Genomic DNA, 18,558 nt, shown 5'->3' on the forward strand with positions numbered 1-18,558 from the left:
TTTCTTGCATCAAATGCCTCTTCTAATGCTAATGCTAATCTGTATTTGCTTATAAGAGAGAACTCCTCCCCTATTATATATTCTGTCGATCCCAGCTAACTATCAAGTATATCCACACAGAATGTCCTGAATAGTCAAGTATCTGGAAATCCAGCTTTAGCGCTCTGACTTGTAGGAACCGTTATCTTTATCACAGGTTCTTGGTAATGATGAAAATTTTGAAGAACTGTTTGAATATTTAAAATGCATAAATTTATATCATCGTCTCTAAGTAATCGTGGTATGGAAGATTTATTCATAAAGTTTTTGCCTTCAAACCTTGAATAGGCGCAATATAGTTCAGGGGGGCCCTTTTGCCAAAAATCCTAAAAACAACAACAGCAAATTCCAAAACAACCCAATACACTCTATTAATTCATATACCGTGATATTGTTGATCAACTGACATATTTGCACCTAGCGCCTTAACACGGAGAAAATAGTAAACATTTTCTTGAGTGTTGTCGCTTCTGCTGTAGATTTAATGGAGTGCACCTTAGGTTATGAGTACCCTTAAGTTAAAGTGTTTGTGTGTATCTGAAATGGTTCTTTAAATATTTACTTATGCCATTTTGCGAAAGGTTACACCGTTGTTATTTCATGCTTGAAGTTCGTTATGTAAGATGTAATTAGTTATGAAAGAGTGGATTATGAGTTGACAGAATTACAAACTAGCTTTACCATTCGACAAAATCTTTGCATTGTCGACATTTTGACAGTGTACAGTTTGTTTTCAAGTATTGCTAGGATTTAATTTTAATCTCCTTTTCATTCACAATACCTGGATGTAATTATTGATATATAGGAGTAAGAGTTAGGACGAATATAATGCATAATTTTATAAGCATTAAAACTTACCCGGAGTAAATTGATGCCACGCGTGGTGTGAATTGCCAAGTGAAAGTCTTGTGTTATGGAGGAAACCAAAATTATATATCATATCGATGATGAAGACACGCCTTATCTAGTAAAACTTCCCATATCCCCAGATCATGTAACTTTAGCCGATTTCAAAAATGTGCTCAATAGGCCGAACTACAAGTTTTTTTTCAAGTCGATGGATGATGATTTTGGGTAAGCATTTTTCACGCTATGATTGAGCAGTTTTATAAACCGGCGCTTTCTTTTTTAATATCATTATGTTTACAACGAAGCACTGCGTAATATTTTAGAAATGTGAAGAGTAAGTTGTGAATACATGGTCATAATTAAAATAATCATGCATAACTAATAAGGTAGCATAATATTTTTGACACTGCCACTGTTTTTCAGATCAGTTATTCACGATCCAATATACAGTATTATGTCCCAATTTTATACAACTTGACCCCTATAGTCAGTGGGTGATATATGATTATTATTATTATTAATATCTATATGATGCAAGGAAGCCTGAGGCTTATGCTGCACCAGGGAAAAAAAAAAAAAAAAAAAAAGTTCCCAAGTAACCCTGAGAGAGAGAGTCAAAAGTAGAAGGGAATCACCAAGAAAGAGAATGATGATATCCAGCTCAGGACTATGGGTGTGCCAAGCCCATACTCACCAGATGTGAGCCCCCGGGGTTATTTATTTTATGTTTGCTTATGGTATTTATGCAACTCCAGGGCAAGATTCTCATGTTTGTAGGTGTGCCCCACTATTTCTGATAACAGGAAGATGTTGGTATCCTTTCAAAATGTAATAGTGTGAGTTAGCATGCAAGATTACACGAGAAATTGCCTAATGTACAGAGTCAACTCTTTTTTTTTTTTTTCTGTTACCATCACAAATATTATTACATGGATAAAATATGGATTAGTGTTAATCATATAGTGGAAGGAAGCCACAGGCTTTTGTAGCAGCTGCCAAAAAAAAAAATAATAAAATAAAATAAATAATAAATATTTAAAAATAATAAATAGAGCAAAAATAACAAAAGTATAAATAATAAAGATATAAAGAAAATATATAAAAATATAAACAAAAGAGAAATTTTTAGCAATGAATATTAAAATAATTTTCTTGTCTCTCTTATTCCAACTGCATTTTGCACTTCACTTGAGTATCATGTTCCAAATTAATACAAGTTTATTGTATATATGTATTAGCAGTAGCAAATGATGTAAGGAAGCACTTATAGCATCATCCAATAAAAAAAACAAAACAAACCTACCTATTCATGTCATCTAATTATCCCCTCTAATAATTTGCCTAATTCTTAAATTTATTGAAACCCACCTTCACAACACCAGATGGAAATTTGCTCCACCAATCAATCACTCTCAGAATTTTCCCAAGGTATTCAATTTTATTTTGTTTTATGCCAAAAATAAAGGACAAAGTGAAATATTTGAGTATCAATAGAAATGAAATAGGTGCTGGATTGCTGTAATATTTCTTTTAGAGCACAGGGTTGCAGAAAGTGAAGATGTGTATGAATCTTCTGCTAGACACATGGTCAATATTTCCAAGCTCATTATTTGTGTAAATGTATTGCTTCATCTTCCATCATTAGATATATATATATATATATATATATATATATATATATATATACACACTGTAACTTTTAACTTTACCAATGATTTGTGTAAGTGTGGATTCATCCTTCGTGTTTGGGGGAGGATATCAACATAATAAAAAAAAAGACGTTCGCCAGCGATCTCAGCTTGGGGTTGGGGGAGACAAAAGGAAAAGAGATAAATGAGAAAGCTACATAAAAGGTTTACATACTTCTGCTCTTGGCTTCCTCAAGAATAACTAGAAATTTATTTAAAAAATAAATAAATTACACCCATTGGCAATAGACATCCTCAAGAAAAAGAGGGAGAAATTGGCTCAGCAGTTTGTACAGCTTTGCTTTTACCATTGTCATTGGTGAAATTGTAATCTTGGATTGCCTTAAAGAGCTGGTATATGATAGTTACAAAGCTTAATGCCATTCCACTGCTGGTGCATTTTGCAGCTTATTTAGCAATTCTTTAAATGAAGTGAGAGAGCTGAGCTTCCCATATGTATCATTATTCTTTTATTGTAAAGGGATCTCCTGAGCATGCACTGTTAGTTTGACTCTATACCAGATGACAGTTTTTTAGATACATTTCCAGGGATAAACTGTTTTTTGTTGGTATGTTCATTGGCCGCTCTTCATCTAATTGCAGCAATCCAAGAAATTTCATTACAAACTGAAGACATTTTTATCACCCAAATTGACATTTTCAACTTGCATTTGACTTTCACATTCCTTTACAAAATCATGTCCAGCTTTACTCGAATGTGGTAAAGATTGGAGTTTTTACATGTGTAAAATTCATTACTTTACGTTCTTAGTATTAGCAGGGGCATATGATACAAGAATGCAAGCTTATACAGCATCAGCCAAAAAAAAAACCCTCCCATTTCACTCATCTGTTTACTCCAAATGCTTATCCAGCTCAGCCTTAAATTTGTTTCAGCTGTCAACTTCCACAACAAGAGACGGAAGTCTGTTCCATCAACTACCCAGTGGCAAATTTCCGGACATCTATTCTACAACTGTCTTTCCTCAGTTTGAATCCATGCCCCCTCAAGTTCTTAATCTGAGCAATCTGAAGAATCCCATCAGCATTGAACTTTCTCAACCTGTTCAAGACCTTATACACCTCAATCAGATCACCTCGCATGTGTCTAGTCTCCAAGCACTGCAGTTTGTAGAATTTAAGCTTCTCTTGGTAAGAGCACCCCTTTGTTCCCCTTCTTTGTACTCATTCTAGAAAATCAACATCCTTCCTAAAATGAGGCCTCCAGACCTGCACACAGTATTCAAGGTGTGGACTGATCATTGCCTTGCACAACTGGATAATCACCTCCTTGTCCCTACTAGCAAAATTCCTATATAACATTGACAAGACTCCATGACCTCTTCTTGCAGTCCATATGCACTGCTCAGCGAACTTCATATTCAACTGCACAATTATCCACAGCTCTTTTTCACTCTCCACTTCCCTAAGTGTAGTACCACACAGTTGGTACATTTCTCTTGGATTACTGCTACCCATATGTAGTACTTTGCATTTGTCAATGTTAAACTTCATTTACCACTTCTCAGCTCATTTTTCCAGCTTATCTAGATCCATCTGCAGTAGCATACTGTCTTTACTGTTATTAACAACTATGTCAACCTTTGTATCATCTGAAAACTTGGACATTAAGCCTGATATACCCTCAACAATATCATTAATGAATACCCAAAACAACAATGGGCCTCACCACCGAACTCTAGGGAACTCCACTAATAACTGTAGTCCACAAAGAGCAGTGTCCATTGATTACCACTCTCCGTCATCTCCCACTCAAACATCCCTTTATCCATTGTAGCAACTTGCCCTTAATGTCATACCACTCCAATTTGTACAGCATTCTTCCATGTGCAACAGTATCAAAAACTTTGCTGAAATCCAAGTATATGATATCAAAATTATTTTTTGCATCCAGTTCCTTTGTGATAACAGAAGTTGTCTGTGAGTGATCAAAAAAACCCCTAGAGACATCAGTGTGAAGGCTGAATGGAACTGATGGTTCCATATTAAATAAACCAGCAAATCACAAAGTTTCAATATTCTCTTATTAACATTGTTATGCATTAGCCATATAGTGTAAGGAAGCAAAGCCACAAGCTTTTTCTGCACCAGCCAAAAAAAAAAAAAAGGGTTTCGAAAATGCAAATTATGTACTTCCTCTTCATGTAGATAACTGTCCAATTGAGCTTTGAATTTCTTCAAATTGTCCGGCTCAATTAACCTAAGGCAACTTGTTCCAGTACAAAACTCGCTGGCTAAAAGAAACTTCATACAATCTAGTCTAAACCTCAACCCCTATAATTTGAATTAATTTCCCTAGTTCTGAAATTCTTTATAACAGTGAAAACTCTGCCTTCATTCATTTTACTGGCCTATCTTAGTGCCTTATAAAAATCTTAATCAGGTCCCCTCTAAAGTGTTACAAGTTGCAGTGTTACAGGTTGCAGCTCTGCTGAACGAGCGTTTTTTAGCCATATTTAGCTGCTTTATTGACCAATTGTTATATCAAATTATTTTCTATAAGTAGCTTATAGACCTCGTCAGGATCCTTAGTTTATTCTAAATTGAGACAGCGAGATTTGGAAGTTAATTAATTCTTAAGTGTCCGGAGATTTACCGATCATAACTTGCCGCCATTGTTATACGATACAACATTATATCCCAAACTAGGCGCATTATAGCCTTAGTAGCTAATGTGCCAATAAAATCAAAACCAAATCAAACCCAAACTAGATAGCATAAGCTTAGTATAGTATAGTGTATAATATAATATTGTCAATCAATCAGTAAAATCTATTAATCTTGTTAAACTTCATTGTCAATTAAATTGTACTTTTTAACTAAATACGTATAATGACTTATATTACAAACGTAACATAATTAATTAATACATAACTTGATACGGAAGTTATATAAACGGAAATCGTAGATAATACTCGATACTGAAATATATATATAGCATTATAACTGTGTTGGGATACAAGTTTAGGGTTATAATTTTGTACTGAAATTGAAATTTTATTGAAATTAAATCGAAATCATGACTCAGACCAGAGCAGCAAAGCAAAAGGCTCAAGCTAATGGGAGTGCTGTGGCTCAGGGGAGAACTGAAGGGGGCAGTTGCCCTCTGAATCACAGCCTTTTAAAATGCACTGCTTGCATGATGTTTCTGGAGCAATCGGGTATGGGATATGATATTGCCATGGGGGATGTCTTTGTGTGTGCGCAATGTAAGGAGTGTAAGGAAATCAGGTGACAACTCAACGTTGTTATGGGCCTGTATGAGAGCTTGAAGGATAGGGTGGATGCCCTCGAAGGATCTAAATTGAGGGGCCCATCAAGCTGTCAGCTGCCCACAACAAACAACAAGCGGCAACCCCCAAGGCAGAATGCGGTGGTCCCACAGGAACTAGTAATTGTTGGTGACTCTATTGTCAGGGAAACGGGGAACATGCTTTGTAAAAAGGATAGGTGGAACAGGACCAGGGTATGTCTGCCAGGGGCAAAGGTTGATGACGTTGTAGAGCGGATATCATCTTTTAAGGGCACAAAAGGTGATATAGTTGTACACGTTGGCACTAATGATATTAAGAGTAGGAGACCGGCAGAATTACTTAACAAGTGCAGCTCACTGTTGAAAAAAAGCCATGAATTAGGGTTGAATTTGAAAGTGTCTGCAATTCTGCCCAGACACGATAGGAGAGAGTATATGATGAGAGCCTTGTCGATCAATTCGGCCCTGGAAAGATTGTGCAAGGCTCAAGCGGTAGAATTTTTTTCAGCCTGGTCTGTACTTGTTAACAGGAGAGACTGCTTCTACAGGGATGGGATACACTTAAATAGAAAGGGTTCAAGAATATTTGCTGATGCTATCGAGGCAGTGTTAGGTGGGTCGGAAAACTGCTAGGTTGGGGGGATACAAGGACTGATAGATTAACAGTAGCCACTGGCAGAGGTGAAAGTGATTCTTGCACTGCTTCTATTGGAATGAGCAGCGGCCTGGAAAACAAGATGTAGGATATTTCAGAGAATGCTGGGAGTCATTGCGGTACAAGTAAACACATGGGTATTGTTAGGGTAGCTAAGAATAGGAACAGGCACATGTATACTTGCATGTACACCAATGCTAGGAGTTTGGTAAATAAATTTGATGAATTTGAGGTATTGCTCAAAACATCAAAGGCAGATATTGTTGGGATATCAGAGACATGGTGTCACACAGATATAAGAAATGCAGAACTGGAATTTGGGGAGTACAATCTATACAGAAAGAATAGACGGGATAGGAAGGGAGGAGGGGTTATGCTATTAGTTAATGAATCAACAGGGCTTACCTTTATTTTTTGATATAGGAAGCTTCTTTTCCAACTCTCCTTGTCCAACTCGCTAATACTTCATGGGGAAGGCGATGTCAATTTTGCAAAACATTGTCATAAAGTTAGATTTTGGAGGTCTAAACGGGCTAATAATTAAGGATCGATTTTACATTTTGGTCCTGTGGCTGGAATTTTGAGTTAAATTTAGGGGTCTAATAATTGGGTAAGGGGCGGGGGTGGGGGTAGGGGTTGGGGTTATTCTCTACATTCCTTAAGTTGGACTAGAACTTTTCGGGGCATCATGTTCACAGGAAGAGAGTTACTCACAATTAATCCGAAACTTTTTTTCTTTCCTTATGTTGTAGTATATACCATGCAAAAATTGTGACGCTGTCTACGTAGGATCCACCATGGGAGTGGCACAGCTTCGAGCAAAACAACACGAAGCTTCGGTGCGGGCGGGTCGTTCAAATGCATCGGAACTTTCGTTCCACGCAATAAATGAAAGACATACTTTCGGCTTTACGGAAACAAAAATTATAAATATTCAACACAACTACTACAAACTACTCATTGCAGAAACCTTAGAGATGAAACTACATGAAACTTCAATCAATATCCGTAGGCTATTCCTATTGTCCGACGATTGGTCACTTATACGCATGCGTGAAGAACAAATACTACAACATAAGGAAAGAAAAAAAGTTTCGGATTAATTGTGAGTAACTCTCTTCCTGTGAACATGATGCCCCGAAAAGTTCTAGTCCAACTTAAGGAATGTAGAGAATAACCCCAACCCCTACCCCCACCCCCGCCCCTTACCCAATTATTAGACCCCTAAATTTAACTCAAAATTCCAGCCACAGGACCAAAATGTAAAATCGATCCTTAATTATTAGCCCGTTTAGACCTCCAAAATCTAACTTTATGACAATGTTTTGCAAAATTGACATCGCCTTCCCCATGAAGTATTAGCGAGTTGGACAAGGAGAGTTGGAAAAGAAGCTTCCTATATCAAAAAATAAAGGTAAGCCCTGTTGATTCATAATATAATAGAATATAGGAATTATCGAGCACGTAATAGCGCTCTAGTATCAAAGCTATTAGTTAAGAAACACATAAAATCCAAGGAAGTGAAGCCAGTCAACATCACTGGACAGTGCAGTGTTGAGTCAGTTTGGTGTGACATAAGCATTGGGAGATCAAAATTGAGATTAGGAGTGTGCTATAGGCCTGATGAGTATAATAATAAACTGTACAGGGAAATAGTGGGCCAGTAAATCAGAGAGTCTTATAATGGGGGATTTTAATTTCCCAGATATTGACTGGAATTTGTGGGTTGGTCACTCACACACTAGCAAGGCTTTTGTGGATTTATTGGATGATTGTTTTCTACCTCAGCATGTTTGCGAGGCAACTAGAGGGAGTAATACTCTTGATCTGATTATCTGTAGTGATTCTTCATGCATTAAGAATCTGCAGATAAAGGAACCACTAGGTGACAGTGATCACAGTGTGCTGAAGTGGGATTTATTCAAAGAGGTAAGTACCATCAGGGATAAAGGGAAGGGTTTTTGCTTTCGTAAAGGTGACTACAGTGGTCTGAGACTGTATTTAAATTCTATAGGGTGGGACCAACTGATGATGTTACCAACAGGAAATTCAAAATGGGAAGCATTCAAAGAACTTATCTTGGAAGCTACTAGGCTTTACATACAGTCTAAGAAATATTGTTCAAGGTTTAGGCCTAAGTGGATGTCAGATGAACTAATGAGACATATGGCAGAGAAGAAAAATGCATGAGATAGATATAAATTAATGGGTGACATGGAAGCCTATGATAGATATAAGCTGGTCTGTAACCAAGTCACAAAGGAGATTAGCCAGGCAAAGGATGCAAAGAAAAACAAAAAAGAGTTCTTTATCTGTATAAACCCTAGAAGGAAAGGGATGAATCAGATTGGTCCACTGATTATTGATGATTCAACAGTTGAGGATCCTGCTCAGGTGGCTAAGAAACTAAATGAGTATTTTGCCTCTACATTCACACATGAAGAGTTATTCAGGAAGGGGAATGCCAGAGGTGAAGTAAACTCTGGCAGTGAGATAGATGATTTTGTAATAACTGAGAGGAAAGTGGAGGAGAAATTGTTGAGGATAAACATAAAAAAGGTACCTGGGGTGGATGGGATCTATCCAGTTATATTAAAGGAGGCAGCAAAGGAAGTTAGCAAACCCTTAGCCATAATTATGAGAGTTTCTTTGGACTCGGGAGGTACCCATAGACTGGAGATGTGCAAATATGACCCCAATTCACAAAGGAGGATCAAAGGCTGATATAAGTAATTATAGACCTGTGAGTTTAACTTCTGTTCCAGGAAAATTAATGGAGGCACTGGTTAAAGAAGCACTGCAGGATCATCTAGACAAGACTTCAGTTATGGCTCGGACACAGCATGGTTTTGTTAAGGGAAAGTCTTGCCTGACTGATTTGATTAGATACTACAATGCAGTCACAAAAGAACTGAATGCAGAGAATAACTTTGATATTATATACTTGGATCTTAGAAAGGCTTTTGATACTGTTACACATGGAAGACTGCTGCACAATTTGGAGCAGTGTGGCATTGGAGGGAAATTGCTGCTATGGATAAAGGGATGGTTGAGGGGGAGAAGACAGAGTGGTAATCAATGGACACTGCTCATCGGGGACTAATGTTATTAGTGGGGTCCCTCAGGGTTCAGTGTTTGGTCCATTATTGTTTTCTGTATTTATAAATGATATTGATGATGGTATATCAAGCTTAATGTCCAAGTTTGCAGACGATACAAAGGTTGGCAGGGTTGTTAAAGGCACTACTGACGCTATGCTGCTGCAACAGGATCTGGAAAGGTTGAGCAGATGGGCTAAGAGGTGGCAAATGAAGTTTAACATTGACAAATGTAAAGTACTACATATGGGAAACAGCTACCCCAGAGCAATGTATCAACTCTGTGGTACTACACTGACAGTGGTAGAGAATGAAAAGGACCTAGGGGTAATTGTTTAGGCAGATATGAAGTTCTCTGAGCAGTGCAGACAGGCTGCAAGAGTAGCTCACGGTGTCTTGTCAATGATATACAGGAATTTTTCTAGCAGGGATAAGGAGGTGATTATTCCCTTGTATAAGGCAATGGTCAGGCCACACCTTGAGTACTGTATACAGGTCTGGAGGCCTCATTTCAAGAATTATGTAGAGCTGCTGGAATGAGCACAGAGAAGGGCAAAAAGATTAGTGAATGGAACAAAGGGTTGCTCTTACGAAGAAAGGCTTAAGTTTTGCAAATTACAGCGTCTGGAGACTAGGCACCGGTGAGGTGATCTGATAGAGGTGTATAAAGCCTTGAATGGTTTGAGCATGCTCAATGCCGATGGGATTCTTCCTCTTGCTCAGAATAATCACCTGAGAGGGCATAAATTCAGATTGAGGAAAGACAGATGTTGGATAGATGTGTGGAAATTTGCCTTTAGCCAGCGGGTAGTTGGTTGGTGGAACAGACTTCCATCCCTTGTTGTGGAAGTTGATAGCCTAAATAAATTTTAAGGCTCAGCTGGACAGTTATTTCAAATGAACGGAGGGGTGAAATGGAACTGTTTTTTTTTTTTTTTTTTCTCTCTGATGCTGCATAAGCTTGCTTTCTTGCATCATATGTCTCTACTAATGCTAAAAGTGTCTGCCAAACTCTGTAGCCCACATAATTGAAATCTTTCCTTATAGAGTTGCCCTTCTTCCGATATTATCAAGCATGTTGCCCATCTTTGGACATATTCAAGGATCGTAATGTCTTTTTTCAAATGAGGGCTCTATGCTTTAGCATTAGTAGAGGCACATGATGAAAAATTGAAATCTTTCCTCATAGACTTGCCCTTTTTCCGAACTTATTATGTATGTTGCCCATTTTTGGACGTATTCAAGGATCGTTATGTTTTTTTTTTTTTTTTTTTTTTTCAAATAAGGGCTCTATACTTTAGCATTAGTAGAGGCACATCATACAAGAAAGCAAGCAAGCTTATACAGCATCAGCCAAAAAAAAAAAAAAAAAAAAAACCCCTTCCAATTTCATTGATCCAGTCATTCCAAATGTTTGTCTAGTTCTGCCTTGAGTTTATTTAAGCTTTCATCTTCCACAACAACAGATAGAAGTTTGTTTAAGCAATCAACTACCTGCTAGCTAAAGATAAACTTCCACACATCTATTCTACAACTGTCTCTTCCCATTTTGAATCTGTGCCTCCTCAGGTTTGTAATCTGAGCAAGAAGAATCCCATTAGCATTAAGCCTGCTCATTCCATTCCAGGCCTTATACACCTCAATCAGTTCTCAATCTTCTGGAGAATATGCAGGTGCATAGTCTCCAGAAGCTGCAATTTGCAGAACTTAAGCCTTTCTTCATAAGAGCACCCCTTTTGTTCCCTTCACCAGTCTTGTTGCCTTTCTCTGTACTTGTTCTAGCAACTCTACATCCTTCCTAAAATGGGGCTTCCAGACCTATATGCAGTACTCAAGGTATGGCCTGACCATTGCCTTATACAAGGGGATAATCACCTCCTTATCCCTGCTTTCAAAATTCATGGCGCCTCCGTAGCCAGGTGTGAAGGAGCAGCAGTGCATAACACACGCTTCTTGATTAGACCGGGGTTCGAGCCCATCACCACCAAATACGGAGGATGTGGAAAGGTCAGGGAATGACCACCGCATATCCCGGAGCAATATGGTCTTATTTGCTAATGCTCCTAAAAACCAAATAACAACAACAACAACAGCTTTCAAAATTCCTGTATAGAATTGACAAGACCCCATGACCTACTCTGGCAGCCTGTCTGCACTGTTCAGAAAACTTCATATCTGACTGCACAGTTACCCCAAGGTCTTTTTCATTCTCCACTACCCTGAGTGTAACACCACATGGAACATTTCTCTGGGGTTACTGCTACCCATATGTAGTACTTTGTATTTGTCAATGTCTTCTCAGCCCATCTACCCAAATTTTCCAGGTCCTGTTGTAGCAGCCCACTTTCATTAACAACCCTGCCAACCTTTGTATCATCTGAAAACTTTGACATTAAGCTTGATATACCTTCATCAATATCATTGATAAATATACAAAAGAACAATGGGCCTAACACCGAACCCTGAGGAACACCACCACTCTGTCTTCTACCACTGAACCATCCTTTTATCCACTGTAGCAACTTGCCCTTAATGCCATATGCTCCAATTTGTACAGTAGCTTTCCATGTGCAACAGTATCAGAAGCTTTCCTGAAATCCTGAAATGATATCAAAATTGTTTTTTGCATCCAGTTCCTTTGTGACCACATCATAGTATCCAATGAAATTGGTCAGACATTACTTCTCCCTTGACAAACCCATGCTGTGTCTGAATTATTGCTGTGGTCTTGTCTAAATGATCCTGCAATGCTTCTTTAACCAGTAACTCCATTATTTTCCCTGGAACAGAACTAGCAGGTCTGTAATTACTTGTTACCCTTTTATCCCCCTTTGTGAATTGGAGATACATTTCCACATCTCCAGCCTGTGGGGACTTCCACCAAGTCCAAGGATGCTCTCAAAATTATGGCTAAAAATTTGCTTACTTCCTTTGCTTCCTCCTTTAATACAACTGGATAGATCCCATCCATCACAGATGCCTTTCTTATGTTTAATTTCAACAATTTCTCCTCCACTTTGCTCTCAGTTATTACAAAATCATTTAACTCCCTGTTAGAGTTTGATAAACTTGGACACAGTATTCCAAATGGGATCTTACAATTGCCTTATACACTGGGATTATGACCGCACTGTCTATAAAGGATAATGTGCGATAAGTTTGATAGAACACCATGGGCTTTCCTGTCTGACTGTTTACACTGCTCAGAAAACTTCATAGCTGTCTGTATTGTAACTCCTAGATCCCTTTCTTCCCCTACTGTTTTTAATTCAACCCATCAAGTGTATAAAAAAAAAATTTGGGGTGATGTTCCTCAAGTCTAAGAATGTGCATTGATTCTCCACATCATAGTACTCAATAAAATTGGTCAGACAAGACCTCCCTTTAGCAGAACCATTCTGTGTCTTAACTACCACTGCAGTCTTGTCTAGATGATCCTGCAATGCTTCTTTAACCAATGACTTCATTATTTTCTCCAAAATGTGCATTTGAGTCAAGTCTATGAATGTGTGTTTAGCTGTATTAAAACCTACCTACCACTTTTCTGACTATTTTCCACATCATAGTATTCAATCAAATTGATCAGAGAAGACCTCCCTTTAACAAAACCATGCTGCTGTCTTAACTACTACTGCACTTTTGTCTAGATGATCCTGCAATGCTTCTTTAACCAGTGACTTCATTATTTTCCTCAGAACACAAGTTAAACTAACAGGTCAGTAGTTACTTGTGTCACCTTTTGTGAACCCCCTTTATGAATTGGGAATACCTTTGCACACCTCCAGTCCATGGAGACTTCCCCAGAGTCTAAGGAAGCTTTCATAATTATGACTAAGGGTTTGCTTACTTCCTTTGCTGCCTCATTTAATAAAACTGAATAGATCCCATCCACCCCAGGTGCTTTCCCTATATTTAACTTCAATTTCTCCTCAACTTTGCTCTCACTTATTACAAAATCACTTAACTCCCTGTTAGAGTTTGATAAACTTCTGGCATTGTCCTCCTTAAATAACTCATATGTGAATGTTGATGCAAATATTTATTCACTTTATCTTCTACCTGAGCATGATCATCAATAGTCAAACCATCTATGTTAAGTAGACCAATCTGATTCATCCCTTTCCTTCTAGAGTTTACATAAGTAAAGAACTCTTTGCTGTTTTTCTTTGCATCCTTTGCCAAGGATTTCTTGTTATGTGTCTTTGCCTGCCTAACCTCCTTTGTGTCTTGACTACACACTAGCTTATATCTGCCATAGGCTTCTGTGTAACCTGATAATATCCAGTCCCTTAGATATTGCTAATGCTTTGGGCAGTACGTTTGCTGAAATCTCAGCAGCATCAGCCTTTTCTACATCATTCAAACAAATTAAAAACACCAAAGAAAAGCATGCTATTAACTTTCACACTGCCCGCCTTCTTTCATATAACAAACCTCTGCAATACTCTGAACTTTTGCATGCTATTAGAACAGCCCACAATGGTGCTGCAGGGCCAGATAGGATTTATTATGTCATGCTACAACGTCTTGATGACAAAGCTGTGCGCTTGCTGCTGGTTTTTACATTCACGTATTTTCAGAAAATGTTTTTCCAGCTTTCTGGCATCACTCTACTGTTTTGGCATTTCTAAAGCCTGGGAAAGATCCAACCAACCCCCATAGCTATAGACCGATATCTCTCTCAAGCTGCCTCAGCAAAATCCTAGAAAAGATTGTCCACGGAAGATTCGTCTGGATCATTGAGTCAGAACATCTAATGAGCCATAGTCAATATGGCTTTCGTAAAAATAGGTTGTGCTTAGATCATATGGCCAAGGTTGAATTCGCCATTCAAAATGCCTTTGTTAAACTTGAACATCTTGTAATGGTTTCAATAGACATAGAGAAGGCTTTTGACACCACTTGGCGGCATGGCATACTTGGTGATCTATACGCCCTTGGTCTGCAGGACAACCTTCCTATATTTATTCAAAACTTCTTACGTACTAGATCATTTCAAGTTCAGTACCAACATGCCCTCTCTACAACATTCATGCAGGAAGAAGGTGTTCCACAAGGATCAGTACTGAGTGCCACTCTATTTGCTCTTAGAATAGATTCTATTACAAGACAGCTTCCAAATTCAATCGAGACTTATCTTTATGCAGATGACCTTTCCATCTCCTGCCATTCCCAAAATATGAGATCTATTGAATAGCAGCTTCAGATATCACTTAATAAAATACAACAGTGGGCTGGCCCCGAGTGCCAAGAGATAGTGCCCAAGTGATATTTTGTGCGATACATAGCGTTCTTTCTCACCGGATTAGTTATATTTATTTTCCAGTGTCTCTATTCTTCTTGTTTTTCATAAGTGATTCTTTACTTAAAAGCTTTGAAGTAGAATCCAAAAAGGAAATACACCTTTCTTTCCTTGTGTATATATATATATATAATCTGTACTAACTTAACTAAATCTCTAAATCTCACTGGTGGCACCGCTCCTGCCTCCACGTGGCGGGGCTGGTAACCTGGGAGAAGAAAAACACTCTCCCGGGGCAAAACGAGCAAAGATGGACATAAATAGACATGCCACTTACGGATCTCATGATCCAGATCTCTCAAACAGAGAAGACTTAAATGCAGATAATGCAAAACGGCAGAAAAAAGAAGGAACAGAAACCCCTGCTCCTCTTTTTTTGATACTGCATTCTTTGACTGACAGTCCTTTGAGTAAGCTCTCTCCATTCTTAATACAGAAATGTCTTGAAAAGGGTTCGAAGATTAAAATCCGGAGACCTTCTAGTGGGGATGAACGAGAATAAGCACTCGGAAAAACTATTAAAAATATCGACTTTTGGTGGAATTCCCACAAAGGTTATACCCTGCATGCCAGCTTAAACTCCTCTAAAGGGGTAATAGCCGAGTGGGATCTCCTTAATGTATCTGAGGAGGAGATCGTTCAGGAATTAGGCGATCAAAATGTAATAAATGCCAAAAGGATAGTCATTAAGAAAGATGGGGTTCTTACTCCTACCCGAACGGTCATTCTTACATTTAAAACACCAATTTTACCAACAACTGTTAAAGCTGGATATTTAAGGTACAAAATTCGACCTTATATTCCAAACCCAGTCCGGTGTTTTAAATGCCAAAAATTTGGACACTCACAAGCAGTCTGCAGGGGTGTAACCACCTGTGCCTCCTGTGGTTCAAAAGAGCATGTTCACACAGACTGCCTCACTGAAATACAAAGCTGCCCAAACTGTAAGGGGAATCATTCAGCATTTTCAAAGGAGTGCATCCAGTGGCAGACTGAAAAGAATATACAAAAGTACAAAGTGGAACACAAGGTGCCATACCAAGAAGCAAAAAGACATTTTTTAATTTCAAATAAATTGCCATCTTATTCTTCAGTTGTAAAAAAGCAACAATCCATAACAGTACAAACAGATTGTTCAGTTCCGCCAAGCAGCTCAATTTCTGATTGGGCAAGGTAAGGCCTCTCTACACTAAAAGAACAGCCTACCCAACAGCAATCAACTCATTTGGTAAACACACCATTGACAATACCACCAGTTAATCAAACAAGCTCTGAAAGAAATAATCAAAAAACCAGTACTGATACCATGGACATAGATAGAAATTCACACCGAGATGATCCACTTCTTGAACTTCATGCAGAAGAGGAGGATATGGACATCACTAGACCAAATTTCCCAAAAAGGGAAAAAAGACTAGACAGGCACAAACAGACCACATCCCATAAGCAAGCAGACACACCCGATAATCCTCAATAACGCATAGAATCATTCAATGGAATTGTCGCGGACTCCGAGCTAACTTAGACGATGTTTATTACTTAATTACCGAATATAAGCCTGCTGTTCTTTGTCTACAGGAAACAAACTTGACCCCTAAAATAACTATGAGCATAAAACATCATATAATGCTTAGAAAGGATAGGAACGACTCTAATACAGCACAAGGAGGTGTAGCATTGCTAGTAAACTCCAGAACTCCTTTCAGACTAGTCCCACTGCAAACAACTCTAGAAGCAATCGCTGCTAGAGTTAAGGTTAAGATAGCAGTAACAGTTGTTTCCATATACCTTTCACCAAACTATTCATACTCTCTAGCAGATTTGAATGATTTAGTTACCCAGCTGCCACCACCTTTCCGTATCTTAGGTGATTGGAATGGGCATCATCCCCTATGGGGTTCCTCTCACCTTGATAAGAGAGGTCAGTTAATTGAAAAATTTCTTGAAAGGCACAACTTAACATTATTAAACAATGGGACTCACATGTACATGCCTCTTTCCTCAAGGTCAACTTCTGCAATTGATCTTTCAATATGCTCGCCAAACCTCCTTCCTCTTATTGATTGGACGGTCACTGATAACCTGCGAAATAGTGACCACTTTCCAGTAATATGGAAAGTGGTCGGCTAACTATCGGTTAACTCTCCTCCTCAAACTGAGATAAAAACTGTTTGGAAATTCGACAAAGCTAACTGGAAGAAATATCAAGAGCTGGCACATCTAGATATTCAGACTATTGAGACCCTCACCATTGACTCTGCAGTAACTTACATAGCTCAGCAAATGATAGCAGCTGCAGAAACCAGTATACCCAGATCATCCATGAAAACTCGCTCCCACCCAAAAATATGGTGGAATGAAGCCTGTAGCAATGCCAAAAAAGAGAAGAATAGATACTGGAACTTATTTCGTAAATACCCAACCACAGCAAATCTCACACAGTTCAAGAAAGCTAGAGCTAAATCTCGTCACATACAACGAATAATCAAAAAAGAGACATGGTCCAAATATGCCACCTCTATAAACAGAACCACAAATATCAGAACCGTTTTGACTAAAGTTCGAAGAATTAATGGAAAATATCTACCTATAACCACTCTGATAATATTTCTAAAAGGCAAAGAAATCTGCAATCCTCTCGATATTTCTAATACATTAGGTGAAACCTTCGAAAATATCTCCGCTGTAACCGCATTTGAGCCAAGTTTCCAGGCACATAAAAGTACAAGCAGAAAAATATAATCTCAATTTCAGTACTTCACGACAGCATCCATATAATGTACCCCTTACCATGGCAGAGTTACGTAGCGCACTTGCAAGATGCAAAAATAGTGCTGCTGGCCCTGATGGAGTGTACTATGCCATGATATATCATTTGAGTGAAAAATCCCTTTCTGCTCTGCTAAAACTATATAATAGAATCTTTGACGAAGACTACTACCCTACCAGTCGGCGTCATTCTATTGTATTAGCTTTCCCAAAACCAGGAAAGGACCATTCAGATCCAGCAAATTACCGACCAATAGCGTTAACTAGTTGTATAGGAAAAGCATTAGAAAAAATAATTAATGCCAGATTGACATGGTTCCTAGAGACTGAATGCATTCTAAGTCAAAATCAGTATGGATTTCGAAGAACTAGATCAACACTTGACCTTATGGTCAAAGCTGAAGGAAACATCTGAAATGCATTTCTCAGGAACGAATATCTAGTGATGATATGTCTTGACATCGAAAAAGCTTTTGATACAACCTGGTGGTATGGAATTCTTCACGATCCCTATGAATCCGGTCTTCGTGGTTATCTTCCAAAATTTATCCAGAACTTTTTGAGCAATAGGTTCTTTCAGGTACGATTTCACACTGCTCTCTCGCAAACATTTGTGCAAGAAGAGGGGGTTCCTTAGGGTTCTGTGCTTAGTGCCACGCTCTTCTCTCTTAGGATTAATTCCATTACCAAATGTATTCCCGACACAGTGATCTGTCCCTTCAAGAATGGGGGAAAAGTACTCTTTCTTCACAGAATGTAAACCAGCTTCATAAATCTCTAATCGAGAAATATGAATCTTATACCAGGATATACACAGACGGTTCCAAAACTGATCACCACGTCGGTGCTGCTGTTGTTCTTCCATCATCTACAATCTCTAATCA

General features: G+C 38.4%; 1 protein-coding gene across 3 annotated transcripts in view; it reads left to right on the forward strand.

Moving 5' to 3' along the window:
* Positions 1-566: 566 nt before the first annotated feature.
* dsh (Segment polarity protein dishevelled) overlaps positions 567-18,558 on the forward strand; it is a 512,259-nt gene continuing 494,267 nt past the window's right edge. Inside the window, exon 1 of one of the 3 annotated variants that reach the window (XM_090373973.1) lies at positions 567-1,113. In XM_090373973.1, coding sequence (XP_090230099.1) covers positions 953-1,113 — 161 coding nt within the window. In that variant the 5' untranslated portion in view covers positions 567-952. The remainder of the gene's footprint in view (positions 1,114-18,558) is intronic. The other 2 variants (XM_090373975.1, XM_090373972.1) reach the window with 2 other exon arrangements.

This window comes from Mastigoproctus giganteus, chromosome 5, assembly GCF_048544385.1.
Source record: "Mastigoproctus giganteus isolate SK-2022 chromosome 5, ASM4854438v1, whole genome shotgun sequence".
In the NCBI taxonomy this organism is placed as follows: Eukaryota; Metazoa; Arthropoda; class Arachnida; order Uropygi; family Thelyphonidae; genus Mastigoproctus; species Mastigoproctus giganteus.